Source organism: Ananas comosus, linkage group 11 (genome assembly GCF_001540865.1).
Source record: "Ananas comosus cultivar F153 linkage group 11, ASM154086v1, whole genome shotgun sequence".
Classification (NCBI taxonomy): domain Eukaryota; kingdom Viridiplantae; phylum Streptophyta; class Magnoliopsida; order Poales; family Bromeliaceae; genus Ananas; species Ananas comosus.
Window position 1 is genome coordinate 11,228,380 of NC_033631.1, and position 16,270 is coordinate 11,244,649.

General features: G+C 36.7%; 2 protein-coding genes across 2 annotated transcripts; one reads left to right on the top strand and one right to left on the bottom strand.

Annotated features, from left to right (window-relative positions):
* Nucleotides 6,601-8,194, top strand: LOC109717653. Its single transcript, XM_020243525.1, has 2 exons — nt 6,601-7,325; nt 7,949-8,194. Exons 1-2 carry the CDS (start codon nt 6,641-6,643, stop codon nt 7,969-7,971), a joined length of 708 nt encoding a protein of 235 aa, XP_020099114.1. The 5' UTR covers nt 6,601-6,640; the 3' UTR covers nt 7,972-8,194.
* On the bottom strand, nt 9,294-13,941 carry LOC109717176 (the record flags this gene model as incomplete). Its single annotated transcript, XM_020242849.1, has 2 exons — nt 9,294-10,070; nt 11,274-13,941. A coding segment is annotated over one exon (2,562 nt), but the record flags the coding sequence as incomplete, so codon positions are not given.

Sequence of the window (16,270 nt, forward strand, 5' to 3'; positions counted from 1 at the left end):
CAACCAACAACTTACTCAATTCTAGAGGATCCATATCATTGTAGAGAATTCATATCATACTAATCGTACATTCATCATTCAACAGCAGAAAATCTAATAGCACCGATAGCTTGGTGCTATTGGTAGTATTCCAGCCTAGTTCTATATATATATATATATATATATATAGAGTGAATGCTTAATTAGCAACAATAGAAATTAGCAAACTATTATTACAAAACATTAAAAAGGAAACACAACTTTCATTGGTTTATAAATTATATTTTGAGTGAAACTATAAAAAGAAAAGGAGGAACTTGCAGAAGTTAGCGTTAAAAAAATAAAAAGAAAAAATTGCATGTATACCAACATGCATTTCCTTTTAAAAAAAGAATATATATATATATATATATATATATGGCTTAGAAAGTTCCATAGACCAGGACTACGCAATAATCTCCTCGAGAGGTGGCTGGGGAAGTAGGTGCAAGTGGGGTTAGGTCAGTTTGGTGCGTTGATTGCGACGGCCAAAACTTGCGTGCGTCTCACGTGCCACGACACTGACACGTGGGGCCCACGAGGACATGGTTGTGGTTGATGGGGCGTTGATTAGGTGGGCCCCCACACCGCGTTGGGTCGTACTCGAGTAGTTGGGCTCGTCTCATGGTTAGAAAGTAAATTGTTCCCTGAACCGGGTGTACACGCATGCTCTATTGCACACCCTATCTAATTTTGAAGAAAAATGCGTAAATTTTCTTTTTCTACCCGCTTCGTTTATTTCATTTAGAAAAAAATTTAGCTGAAAATATGAATCAACTAGGATTCGAATTTGGGTCTCGGATACCAACCATCAAGCCCTTTGCCACTTGCTCTAGGAACGGTCGGTAAAAAAAAAAATGTGTAAATTTTCGTGTGTGTGTGTGTGTGTATTTTGAGAATATATTACTCCACATCATGTGGTCTCAAAAATCAACCATTTAAAAATAATATTATACAATTTTATAGCAGAAAATTGATCAAATTTTAATTTTCTTTTATGTGAAATTTTCAGGCCTTTATTGCAATTTTTTGTTGTTAAACATCAATTTGTTTCTTTATAGTTTACGCTAAACTATTAGGTAGTTTTATTTCTATTTATATTCAAAAACTTTACTATTAAATAAAATTGTAAAATAAATTTCTTGATAACTACAGAATAGATAAATGTAACATTCGAACCATTAAGCTAAATCACATAATAATTAATTATAATTTTTAGAATTACAGAATGAAAAAATAAGAATGATTTGGACTACAGTGTATGGTATGTTGTTTATCCTCTTTTAAACTACGGTGTGTGGTACGTAGTTATACACATGGTGCAGGCAACAATGTGGCACGCCGCCACAAAGATTAGGCACAGGCCTAGTTCTCAGAATCCTCGCAAAATCATGTGGCGTTGTTTGTGCATTAATTATGCTCTGGTTCTCTAAATAAAAATATTACTTTCTAATTATGAATAGATAAAGGTGACATCTAAACACTAAAACTTAATATTATTAAATTATAAAAAATATAATATACATAACAAAATATCATCGAGACTCGAATAACCTAATCTAGTCCAAAAATATCAGTCACTTTAGTCTAAATTCGTGTTTTATTTGTAACTAGAAGTGATTAAACAAATTTTTTTTTCTTTTCTTTTTTCCCCGCTGTGCAAACTTTTATTGCAACTAGTACTGTTGCCCTTGGAATTAATCGGTGTGAATTACGAGTTTGATGTATTAATTAAAAAAAATAATCCAAAAGTGAGACCAAAGAGATCTATGTATCTCCAATTATGGTCATGCTAATAATAATAAGTCACACATGCACATGGCCATGTGCACGAGGACACCTACAATATGGATAGCACCTACCTAATATATTCTAAATAAAAGCAATGTTACTTGTGTGGTCAACTTTTTTAATGTATATTTCATAATGTTATCATGAAAAGATTATTTTTTTCACAATAATTTTCTCATTCTATATTTTCTTAAAATATACTAAACAATATTCTAAAGAGTTTATCTAAACTGTAAAATAGATCTGTTATAAGATATACATCGATCTCATAAGTTGTTGTACTAAATGCATTTCTCATATAGTAAACTAGGATGATATATGTACTTCAAGAGCTAGTTTATTTGTAAGATATTGGCAAATATATATATATATGACCATTTTTAATTACCGTTTGTTCCCTATGTGGAATTTTTATTCTACGTACTAAATGAAATTGAAAAAGATATAACAAGCAAAATTTATTACTTCCCAATGTTTTCGTTTTTTACCCCCCTTAATTTGTTTTCCTCTCTATTAAAAAACGAAACTAGGAAAAATTGAAAAGAATATTTGGATAGGTTAAGGCGAATGGATAAGCTACAAGAACAAGAATACAATGCGCAATTATTTTGCACATACATGTGAGAATGAACTACATTTTTTTATACATTAATGGGGTCCCATGCTAGCTATTGTAACCATGTTGTTGAATCTTTTCTTTGCCCCGTGGCATGTTGTGATTCGTCGCAGCATGCCAGTTCAGTGATTCTTTTAAAAGTGTGAGATTATATAAGAAATGTTATTGGAATTTCCTTAGCTGGTTTTACTATATATTCAGATTAAAATATATACATATGGAAAAAAAAAAGGGAAAAAATTCAAAGTATATGTTATGTGGTTTAATTAACCCTATAACAAAAGCTGCATTTAGAAAACCTTTTGATTTATTTATTTATTCCTTCAATTAATGCTGGTTTCCCTTCTCACATATATGGCTGTTAATTGCATTGAAACTACATTTTGCTGCATACAAGGTTTTGTAGCATTATTTCTATCATGTGTGAATTGTGTCACCTACAAAGATGATGAAACATTTATCTTGTATTTTTATTTTTTAAAGAACAAGTAGTTTTATTAACTTGGGTTTGATCATAAACTGGTTTTACAATATTAAAGGAAGATATCGTGCTTCGGAAAATTAAATTTCACATATTAGGTAAGTGAATATTTTGGAGCCGTAGAGGCTGTTTCTATTTTTAGTTACAGTTATCTCTACTTAAGTGTTTGGTGAATATACGTTCATAGGTCTCAAATTTTATTATGGTCGGAAGTTAAAATGAGATTATTATAAATTAAATCTAAAAATCTAATGCTCTAATTTGTATATTTTATTCTGCTTCTACCACATAGAGAAGTTACTGGAAAAGTTCACTACTTTACTTCTCTAAGTAATACGTGATACTTTAATGAACAGTACTACAATATACAAAAGATTCGAAATTCCTCTTTAGTATGAGTATATTTAAGAACTTAGGTTCCTTAATTAATTGCAACCCTACTCAGCTTGAGAAAATTTTCAAATCCTATCCAACTGAAGTTGCCCTGTGAACTGTGAAGGCAAAATATGCCACTTCATGTATAAACTTTATTTGACACTATTATTTTGAATAAAATCCGACCCGACCCAATATGGCCCAGCGAAAACCATCCAACTCTAGCCCGAGCCTGAGTTCGGCTCGCGCTAGGCCGTGTTCATGTCCAGTCCAGTCCCTGCAGGATGTGTGACACGGCCCGCGAAAAGAAGAAGATGAATATATAGCACTTCATTATTTTTGGGTTGGATTGGTTTCGTGTTCGTCCCCGAAGTTTCGGTTCCTGAAGCTTGGTTTTGATTTCAGTTTCATCTATATATAAAGTTCGACATAGTTTTCTTTTGTCTCTGCCAAAAGATTAGACTAAACAAAAGGCATAGTTTTCGTGTGGGATAAATTTTTCGAAACTTATAGTTGAAACTAATGACAATGAAAATTTGATATTCAGGTCAAACTTCGCCGACCGAAATCAAAATTAAGCTCAAAGATGAATCTTTCTAGTACCAATTAAACCAAATTAATCCACTTATAGACTATAAACAATATTATGTATTAATGTAGCCTTTTATATACTACTTAAATGCATCAAATTCTTAAATTTAGTGGAGACTTGCTATAAATGATCATCCATATGCTTAAAATAAAATTCATTGCGTTGCATTGCGTATGCATATGCATGGCCGCTTCATAGCTTGATACATCTTAAAACTATTATGAGCTCTTCAACTTTCCAAGTTTTATATTTTTATATTTTAAACTACTATATGTTTCAATTGGTCAATGAATCAGGATCATTAATTGCCATCCAAGCTCAGTGAACACTATGATTTTCTTTTTCTTTTTGCTTTTTTTTTTTTTCTGAATGATGCAAAACTAATTAGACAATTGTCAACAAATTATAATTTCATGTGATGTTAATTAATTCCCTTCTAAAAAATATCTTATTAAATTAGGCAAATGTCAAATCACTGGTCCACTTCAGGTGGAAAAGTTTTCCTCTTTGACCCTTTTAAATCTAATTCTTAATTAAAAATGTAGCATTTAATTAATAAAATTTGGCATATAATACCCAAATGCATCTCTATCTAATACTAAGACCCGTGTATAGAAGTGGTTAAAACATTAGCATCGATCCACAGGAGAGCCCTTGTATACATGTGACCAAATTCTATTAGGGGACATGTGCTTTCCAAAAAATATCAAGAAAATATAGTTTTCTAGTTAGAAAATATTTTTTATTAATTTAAATTTTAGATTTCTTTCAGATTTTATGTAAAAAAAGCATTTCGTTTTTAGATTTTTTTTTGTATCATTTTTTTTGAAAAATAATTTGTTTCATGTTTTTCTGAGTAACCAAACACCTCCATACAAAATAATAAGCTTTTGAGAGGGTTATTGTGGAGTACAATTAATGAATGATAGACCATTTGTTCACAACAAAATATCAAAATAATAAAAACAATAACAATGATAATAATAATACAAATAAATAATGATACACTGTTTGACATTCTCCTAGTTTGGCTTTAGGGTTCAATCCAAAAGTAGCAAATCAAACGTACCAATTTAATTCTTAGTATATATAAGTAACAATTGCTTGTTTGAACTTTGAAATGATTGAGAGGCCTCTTCCCTTCAAATCAAAAGAACTTTTTGCATGTTTGCCCCTAAGAACTCGCATCTTGGCATGTTCCTCCCTCAAAAGTTTCAATTTGCATTTTGTATCCTTACAAATTGTAGTAAGCCCATATAATTGTTTACATGTTGACCCTTCTTTTCTGTTGTAAAAGCTCTATGCTGAGGCAAAAATATGGATTGTCCCTATGCATGTGGTCGCAAAAATGTAAATTTGGAGGCATACAAGTATAAATACAACTATTTTTAAGGGTATAAATGCAAACCACATGCTATCACTTTTGAGGGGTATACATGCAAAACATGAACTTATATGTGGGGAAGTGCTACTTTTACAATCCATTTTGAGGTGTATATCTTACGCCCTAGTTTAAAATGTATGGATAGTATTATTCTACATGTGAGTTCCAACTTTATTCCTTATGGTCGATTAATAAGTTGCTTTCAACGTAGTAGCTCAATTCTCTTATCTCATTTTTGTGATCACAAATTCTATTCAGAATTTTTGATAATTAATTTCCATACACTTTTGATCCTCAAATTACAAGGCGCGTGGCATCTTGATTTTCAAACTTTAATTTATTATAATTTTTAGTTCGAACTATCTAAATTATTGTTATTAAATTTCGCAATCTAATTTAATGTGCCAAATATTGATATGGCCTGAGCGGTGAGGTAGTAGTATTGCGATTGATTATACGACAATAATTAAGATTTATATTACTTTTATATCAGCACCTTATCATTATTTAGCCAATTAAATTGAATTGTAAAAATTACTTGTAATAATTTATAAAATTTAAATATAAAATTATAATAAATTAAAGTATAAAAACTAAAGTATCATGGCCCTCATACGTTCCAGGGCCATAAATATAAGTTGGGAAAACTTCAAAAACCCCCCATGTGGTTTCATGCATTCTCACTTTGCTACCCTGTGGTTTAAAACGTATCATTTTGCCTCCCTGTGGTTTCGTTTTTATCTTTTTATTATCAATTTTATTATTATTTTTTAAAATCAGTGACAAAGTTAAAATTAAAGGATACTAAAGTGACTATTCGATAAATATAGATGGTTATCTGAAGTTTTTTGTATATAATTTAACGAAATATTAACGAAAAAGCTTCCGAAAAGATAAAAATGAAACCACAGGGGGGTAAATTGATACGTTTTAAACCACAGGGTAGCAAAGTGAGAATGCACGAAACCACAGGGGGGGTTTTTGAAGTTTTCCCATATAAGTTATCCAAAAGTAAATTTTAAAAAAAAATCAAGAACCATATATATATTACATATCCTAACTGTTGTTCAACAGGGAGTTGACTAAAAAATGATACATACATATATAATATTTTTAAAATATATATATATATATATGTTAAATATTACCTCTACCAAGCAATAATAATAATAATAATAATAATAATAATAATAATAATATAGCATGGGCCATGCACCATGGTCATCAAATAGATTCACATGTTATGTTATTGGTTCGTGATAACTCCATTTTTGTTCTCTTCCACCCCAAAACCATGATATATTAATTTATATCTCTCCATGCATCTCCCTCCTCCTCAAACCTCCTCCCTCAAACCCTCTTGAGGCTTCACCACCACCTCCCATGGACAGTTTACAACTCTCCAATGATAGCTTCTCCTACAGTTGGCTCATAAACCCTAAACCCTCGTTCGTCGACCCCTCCGGCCTCGACGACAGCCCCCGCCTCTCCCTTGACGCCGTCGGGGCCTTCGCAGATGACCCGAAAGTCGCGGTGTGCCGAACGGAGAGCCAGTCCTTCCATTTTTGCCCGCCGGTTGCCGACCCCGCTGCGATGGCCCACGCCGACCAGATGTTCAACAACGGCCGCCTCCTTCCCCTCCACCTCATGACCGCCACCGCCTCGGTGCAATTCAGTGCTGCGCTGGGCATGCTGAGCTCGTCGAGCTCTTCAAAGAGCAGTGCGTCGTCATTATCGTCGTCGTTGTCATCGGGAGGAGGGGAGAAGCTCGCGGTGCAGCTCTTCGGAGAGTGCGCAAGGAGCTCGAAGAGGTTCATTTACAAGTACTTGAGCTTTCTCCTGAAGGGGTTAGGAATGATGGGAAGAAGCAGGAGGAGGAGGAGGAGGAAGAGAAGAAGTGGCGTCGTCGGCTCGTCGAGAAGTTGCACGGAGGGCGCCGCGGGATCGACGGCGAGAGATGCGGTGGCGAGTTTCGATTGGTTGGTTGGAGATAGGGCAAGTGATGATTTGGGTAGAGAGAATGCTATCGAGGATGCTATTCTCCATTGCAAGAACTCCATTATCAATGGTGAGTTCAAGCGTCAAACTTGTGGTTCATAGATAGGATCAAAAAAAAAAAAATGAAAAACCTTTTTTTTTTGGGAAAATCTTAAGCTAGTAATGAACATTCTTCAAATATTTTATATTTATCAAGGTTGGTTTTAGGGTCTTTTAATTAATTGGACAAGAACATGGACTTGAAATATAAGAGGAAGTTAATACGAGACTATAAAAGCCTGAAAATTAAGAACTTGACATCACCGTCTCTGGTGATATGAAAGTGGCAAAAATTTTGATGGTTAGTAGTAGTATTTTCGATTTTAAATTTGAAGTCTACTTACTTTATATTTTTTATTAAGTTCATTTTTTTTTAAAAAAAAGAAGCAAATAAATAGCATATAATCTTTCTCTCTCTCTCCAGAAAAAAAGCTTTGAATTGTAAAATAATAATTTATTTTTGTGTCTAAGACTTAACTTGTTTAGAGAATAATACTTCAATATATATATATGCGGTAGGTTTCTTCCTTCTAGATTCTAGTATCTTATTCATCTTCATACATACATATATATATATATATATATATATATATATATATATATTCATGGTATCTTGCTTCTCTTCTGAGTTTTTATTCTTACTTTGTCATGTAGGTGAAGGAGTGAAGGAGATGTAACCGAAAGAGGCAGCTTCATTAAGGTGATCATGATAAAGAAGATATATAAAGTGAACATAAAAAAATAATAATAATAACAAATAAAGAAGAGAAAGGAGGAACCATGTAGTTTGTGTTGCTTCTCGATCCACTGTTGCATGGCGATTAATTAACTTTACGAAAGGAGCAGCAGATGCTATTTAATACAGCTTTTGAGAGGCAAATTAAGAGCTTGTTTTCATTATTACTTGGGTGTTACAGGAATATATAGTTAAATATGTAGCCTACCTCTTTCCACCTGCATGCAGTGATGGGAATTGTATTGTAGTGTGCACGTGACTTGCATCATCTAGCGAACTGCAGTTGTGTCATGGAGTTTTCTTTTTTCCCCCCTTTTTTTTGTGTGAAAAAGGAAAAAAGATAGAGTGATTCCCCTATGTATTTATTTATATGTGATGTGCTATAGATATTCGAGATCCATAAATTTGTTGAGCTAGTTGTGATCTTGATTCGTGTTGCGTATCAAACTTCATTAGTGGGCCTTGCTTGTTATTATTGTCATTTTATTCTTCTACGAAATAGAAAATTCAATATGAAAGCGAAAGAGGAGACTGCAGATTGCATAATCCTTACATTTAAGATGTTTGTCGAGCCAAAAATATTTAATAAATAAATAAAGTTGATGTCCGTCACTTAAAAGACCCCAAAAATTTTAAAAAATAAAACAAAAATTCTTGGTTGCACACTTTTCTAGTGGCCATTGCAGCTGCAAATTTATAGCATTAAAAAAAAGGGGGGATATTTGAAGCACTTTTACTAAACTAAACGAGGCTTTAGTCGGAGTGTGTTATAAATTAACCAACTACAAAAGCAAGAGGTAAAAAAAAAAACTTTTAATGATACATCAAATTGTATGAAATTAGTGTCAAAAAAGGCGTTCATTCATCCAATAGTCACCAGGTTCATCCAAAGAGACAATTTAGGAGAAATTCAGTTATTTGAATTTTAAATGCAACTAAACTATAGTAATCATTCATTATTTGATCGGATGATTATCATTCATTATTGTAATCTTCTATAATTCATTATTGTTTTTCCAGGAAAATTTTGAAGGAGAAACAAAACAGGTTTTTTTAAAAATATAGCATCGCAAATCGATCAATGCAAAGCTCAAAATAAGCAGTTTGAGATCTCAGTTCACTGTCACAGTTTCAAGGATTTCCAGTTGATGTCACTGCTCACCAAATAAAGTGGGTCTGAGGAAGTACATCCTCTTTATTCTGCTTAAAACACACTCTCTGGAACGTCTTTGCGATCCACAACAGCTTTGTAGACGCAATGAATCACTCAAAACAACAAATTATATACATCCTCTCACTATCATTGGCTCTAAACTAATTAGAGATATACAAGTAAGTAGAATGCTCCTATCACATCCCCAGTCTAAAGCAGCAATCATGCATGCTGCTACCTTCTGTAGGCACATAAGACAGAGAACCACACCAAAAAGAGAAAGAGACTTTGCCTACCAAAGCAAGAAAGACTCACAAGTACACATGTTTAAGCTGAAAGTGTGATGACATTTGAACTAAGAACATGCGCTTACATTATCTCATTGGCTTGAGAGAATGAAATTGATTGGCTACTGTACTTGATGCCGAATTTGATTTTTGTAGATTCCAGGAGAAAAACCCTATAAAATATGAAATTTTGCACATGATGGTGATGAAGGGCGTGGCCTAGCGGCAAAAGTCCATATCAGCTTCGGTAGAGCCAATTAAGATGGTAGAAAATCAGTGTTATGGGCCCAAGACTTCAAATACTTGTGGATGATCAAACCCCAAAACTGTAGTTTCGGATGATCCTCTCAGTGGCGATGAAATCTTAGGACCAGCAATTTGTCATCCTCACATGACGAAAACATCCTTTCTGTCCGCTGAGAGCGTCAGGCCCACTACTAGAGGCTGATAGGCAGTGGGGGTAGCAAAGAGGTCACATGGGAGAAATAGAACAGAGGGAACAATGAAAACAAAAGATGTATACCTTTGTCGACCCCATTTGCCTCCCCTCACTGATTACAAGCGAAATACTAATGGATGTTGAGCCAAAAATGAGCATACCTGTCAAATAAAATCTGGATTAATGGTTGGGATAATTTGATGTGAAAAAAGAAAAGCATTATTAAATTCAATTTGTTGGGACGCATCACAGATAAATGCAGATGCCGATAGCAGTAACTTTTTGTTACTTTGGTGGAATGTTAAGCATTTTAATAAGTTTTGAAAAGATTACAAATAAAAGAAAATATCTACATGGAGAGTTCACACTTGTATCTAGCAGTGATCCTAGCTTGAAGGAAAAGGATGCTGTGTCAGTTTCCCAATCGGTAGTAGTATATTCTGAAGTTTTTCTATCATCTGAGTAGACCAAGTTTTGTGTCCAAGTCATAGAATAAGTTTTGATCTTAGAACTTGGAAGAATGAAAATCAAACTAAGTTATTGTTATAATGGATTTAGCTTGTGAGATGTCCATGAGGAAGAAATTTTACCTTTATCCAGTTATGGTCAAAAGAGAAAAAAGGGTAATGGTCCTTCAAACTCACGCCACTATCTACCAGGAAGAAAGACAAATAATAGCTTTTCACGACAATATTATCTGACAGGGTTGTAAGAAACTTCCATACATAGATGTTCAGTTACAGAAGGTCTCAGAATTGTGTAAGCTAACATTAGAAATGTCATAAAGTGGAGTGCTCAAGTATAGCAGGCAAATTTGAACACTTCTTAAGTCAGATAACAGAGTTCTGACTTGACCTTCTAGTTAGTCAAATAGGCAAACACTAAAGAGATCAATTTATTCCTAAAGACTGAAGTTATACTTTGGCACGGTCTCAGAAAGTTGACTGCATAATACAGAACAAATGATTATTGATAAAAGTCTAGGACCTTACCACATTCATGGATTGATCAGAGTGCAATGAAATTTGAACCTCTTGATGGTTCTCATAATTTTAAGCATTGTGACGGGTTCTCGTGTGAAAATAACACTGACACTGACACTTAACAAATTACAGGATAGTACATTCATGTCAACATAAAATCTCATGAAAGCACCTTTGCAGCTGCTTTAAGATGTTTTTAGCTTTCTTGAAGTTCAAAAAAGTTATTAGGGCCTAAAAATTCATTCAAATTTTCCAAAAGAAAAACAATGTCAGGAACTAGCTTCTAAAGACAAAATGAACAATATTTTCAAAGCTGGCTGCAGGAAGATATGGACAAGGCGCCTACAGCACGTAGGATAAATGCATATGAATTTTTCATACCTCGCAAGTAAATCACTGTCCTATTTAGCATTCCCTCCAACTTGTCACGTGCAATTACATAGCTTGTGTATGATCTCAGCTAAGCTTGCAAGAAGGCATGGAGTGATCACTGAGCTATCTTCGGTATTTTGGACGAAGTACAGAAATCTTGATATGGTTTATAACTCTCCTGCCATTTTGAAAACTGTCTCTTCAAGCACTTATAGATTTTCTGATCACCTGGTTTAAATGTAACACTAGGAGTATCAAAATCTAATTTCACTGGGCTCAGATCAGACACTTTCGATCCAAATAAATCATGCCCATGATCTGCAGAACACGCCCTATCTACAATTCCACATATAAACGTGGCAAAATTTTCATCTCTGTGCGGAACCAAACTGGCTTGCATCGTGTTGTCTTTTAGTAATTTCTCATCATCTAGCACCTCTGTCATCATGCTACCAGTTTTATTACAAATTAATTTATTACTGGGTTCATAAACAAAAAATGTTTTGTCATTTTGCTGCTCTTCCGATGCAGACCATCCATTGCAGTTTCCAATGTCGGCAATAGAGATTTCAGGGTACACATGCTTAAGAATCTTTTTGCATTGAAGGTCTAACAAGTCGTCACCAGGCTCTTCTCTTGGAACAAACGAACTTTTCTCCTCTATATTCCTTTCTTGAAGGGTAAGAAGAAAAGGAATGGGTATAACCGGGCCAACAAGACCCTCCCCAGGTGATGCTTTACTCGATGACTTCTCTCCTCTTCGTGAAGGTTGTACGACGAGGAAAGGCCGCACTTCACCGCGCTGCAAACAGCTAGGAACTTCAAGAAATTCAAAAGAATACTCTGCAGAACCACCAAATAGTTCTGAATATTTTGAGAAGGCCAGAGGCAAAAGATCTGGCCGAAGACAACTCAATATTCTCCGCGATGCCATTTCAAATATGCTAGTTGGGATGCTGGCATCACCTATCAAAGTAGAAAGTGATAAATTACGGCATCTTTGTGTGTCGCTTGCAAGTTCTTGCATGTCACGAACCAAAGTGATTTGCTTGTTTTCCTTGTGATTGGGTTGGGAATAATGCATGGCTAATGCATCGGAAAGATTGCCGTTCATATATCCATAGAGGTACCGTAAATTCAAGAAATCATATCTACTGGATATTTTACCTTCCTGACTTGTTGGGCATATGAGTGAATCCTGGAGCTCTGGTGGATCTCCTCCTTCATTATAGGACCTCTCGATAGATATATTATATACAGCATTATATCTTTGTAACTCCAACTTTCTGCATGAGGTTACACGAATTAAATCAAAGCCACATGACTCTGTTTTCTCCGAGGAAAGGTTGTATGGGACAACGCAGAAGCCAACAACCATGTCTTTCCTTTTTTGCCAGTCATACTCGGTTGAGAAATTCTCTCGAAAGAATAATTCATTTATAAGACTGCTGCCATCCCCACAGACCTGATCAGTCAAAGGAAAAGATGAGGGGAGCTCCCAAGCATATAGGGTAGTATCAGTCAGAGTTCCTTTCTCCTTAGGCCCATAGCAGAAGAGATTAAACTCGCCGTTCCAAAAAGAGCCCACCAATATAGCAAACCCTGAATCTGAAGCCCATTTGAACTCATCCGATGGCCTCAATTCCGACAGCCTAAACATGGCAATATAGCTAGGGTTCTCGAGGCCGTGATCCCACGTCAATACAGGCACTAACGGCTGCCGTGTATCAAAGAGGAGCAATTGGTGTTCGGTCACCACCGAGAAATGGAAATCATTAAAATTAGCCTTACAGAAAGCAAGGAAACTCCCCTTTTTTTCCACTGAAGGAGCAACATCAAACAAACCCGGCATTTCGATCCGAGCCAAAACTTTGTGCTCATAGCCTTCAGTGCGCCTTAGATCAACCAAAGCAACAGCTTTGGAACAAGCGACAATCACAATCCAAGGTTGCCCGCCGAAATTGCAGCTCAGCCACTCGCCAGGATCAGCACCGCCGCCCAGAGAAACCCTAATCTTCCCTCCGCACTTCGAGTCCAGATTGAACCAACAAAGGTCGCCGCTTTCCAGCAGAGCCGCGCTCTCCTCCTCAAAATGCGGGCTCCAGCAGGCATCCACCACGGAGCTATCAAAACCCTGCTTCGCCAGAGGCACCAGGAACGGCGTCTCACGGCCCGAATCCAAAACCCTGGTCTCGACCCTAAACCAATTTACTGAATACAGAGTGGTGGCAACCAAGAAGCCCTCAACGAGGGGATTACCTGGGGAAGCCGAATCGGCTATGGGGAACCACGAATTGGAGGACGAAGCTGAGACCACCGACATCTTGAGAATTCTATGGTGAGGGTGTTTGAACCCTTCCCTCTGCTTGAAAACGTCGCCATCCTCATCAACCCTAACCTCCGGGGTCGGGCCCTCGAACGAGAGACCTAGGAAACCGATCAAGTCGGCGTTTTCGCCGGCGGGGAAGAAGACGATGAGCCCGCGGCGGTGGCTGCGCCATGGGAGGACGACGAGGTTGTTGGATGCGTGGGCGGAGGGGGCAGGGGGAGGGAGGAGGTCGGCGGCGAGGGAGTCGAGGGCGGCTGAGGGGAGGAAGGCGCCATTGGCGGGGGACCGGAAGAAGGCACGGAGGGAGCGGAGGTGGGAGGAGGAGGGCGAGGCGGGGAAGGAGGCGGGGGGGGGGGGAGGAGGGAGAGGAGAGGAGGGGATAGGGAGAAGGGGAGGGGAGAGAGGAGGGGGCCGAGGGAGGAGGAGGAGGAGGAGGAGGAGGAGGAGGAGAGGAGTTGGGGCGGCGAAGACGGAGGCGACGGCCATAGGGAGCGCCACTCGTCGGAGAAGTCATGCGCGGGAGAAATTAGGGTTTCGGCTCGAGGCGACGATTAGGGTTCCCTTTTTTTTTTGGCGGGAAGAAGAGGGGGGTTCCGGCGCAGCAGCGCAGGGGACGGTGTTCAGAGCGAAAAGTTTGGGTGGACACGGCTCCACGTCATATGGATGACGTGGTGAACCATGTGCAGAGAAAACTTTTCATACTTCGACGGCTAGTAATAGGCCGGACCGGGCCGGTCCAATTAATAGTTGAAGTTGATGTAAAAGGGGCCTTATTGAGTTTATGGACCACGGGCTCTGATGGACTCAGGTCTATTGCTAACTATGAATGTAAAATTTTTTTTGTAAGTTATACTGTCTACGAGGCACAACCTCTATTCTATAGTTTTATGGCATCGTTCGGGATTAGGGAGAAATTATATTACGTGCAATTAAAAAAAATATAATAAAAAAAATTCTTGCTTGTTTTCGTATGTCATATAGCTTTGTTGTTGTGCATACTGCATTGTATCTGTTACAATATATTTTTTTACCGTTCCTTTAGAAAAAGAAAAAGTATATCTCTATATATTTTTACCCTAATTTTATTTTACTTAATAATATTAGATGGACTTCGATATCATGCAGGACCTATATAATTATGCATAATTTTATGCCAAATTTTGAGCTATTCACACAGGCCCTAAGAGCGACGGAAATATTCAGCCAATATCTCTTCTTTTTTTGCAAGTTTGGTTAATTAATCCTACTTGTCGAGACATTTTAGTCCCAATACTTGAGAGTTTTTTTTGTTGAGAATGGTAGTATGTTATTACTTCATTTTTTTAGAAAAAAAAAATTAGTTGAAAGAGTGATACAATTAGACTTTGAACTGGAAATCTCGTATATCAAATATCAAATTCTTTGCTACTTGTGTTAGAGACGATTGGTTACAGCACTGTAGAGTTGATTAGAATAGCTCACTTGTTACCCAACAAAATAACCTTAAGTTTGTTTGCGCCATACTTTCATTAATTGAAGCAGTTAGGAGTGTCCATTTTAGATACGACGAGATTAGACGACATGTACTCGCTGAATATGATATGGTTTTATCAGTTACCTAAACGGACTAAGTCACACTGTGTTGAGAGGATCATCCCCTATCCAAAACCAATAAATAGTTTATTAATTTCCTTTTTCTGTTGTTTTCAGAACCTACACATCTTGGCCCTTCATGAACTTGGATTCTAACTACACCCTCGAAATTTATCGACCGGCAAGGGCCACTTCTGCATTCCCGTGATCTGTTAATCTAATGATATGAGTCCAACTGCCCATCTAGAGGTCAGAAGTTCGAGTCCCCGTCGTAAGCCGTACCTTCAACTTAGTGCACTTAAAAACATCAAATTGGCACATCTATTTTTGAGACTCAGAAACTTATTTTTATTTTCTGCTACAGCAAAAAACTCGATCTACAGCTTTTGCTTTATCCAATACTGTATTGATAATTATTGCTGCCGGAAGCAAAAGTAGAAGCGAGAGTAAATTAGCCTCAGGACAAGCATGACCTAATAAAATTCTTGTCCGTAGACTACCAAAATCTTGAAAGTTGAAGCCCACTTTCCAATTGCTTGGTCGTGTTTAATTTAAACAGTGATCAGAAGAGAGAAGTGGAGGCTTTGTTGGCTACCATGTGCAAATAAGTTTTTTTTTTGAGCAAATTAGCACTATGTGGGAAACCCATGTGCTACTCCCATGCAATAAAATTAAGAATATAGTGTAAGCTCACACCTTTAAAGCGACAAAGCTCTCCTCTTTTGTATTTTTAGTTCTTGTCCTCATCATTGTGAGTACCAATTATTTCGTGCATTTGGCTCATGAACTGTAAAATATTGCACACTGATGATGCCTTCGATTTGATACTTAGCAGGCAATTAAAGGAGAATGCGTGATAAGTTAATTGGAATCGTGAAGTGGTGTGAAATTCTGTTAATTGAGATCGACTGATCTTTTGGATAACATGATAGGTATCGAGGTCAATCCTAAGCCGTCTCTGTTCTAAGAGACCTTGAGTTCGATTCTGATATCTCTGGCATTTTACAACAATTAACAAACTTTAGTAGCCATGTAAAAACGAGGTTCTAAATATATATATTCTCAAAAATTGAAGCTCTTGTTTGTTGCTTCTAGCTGTGTCACT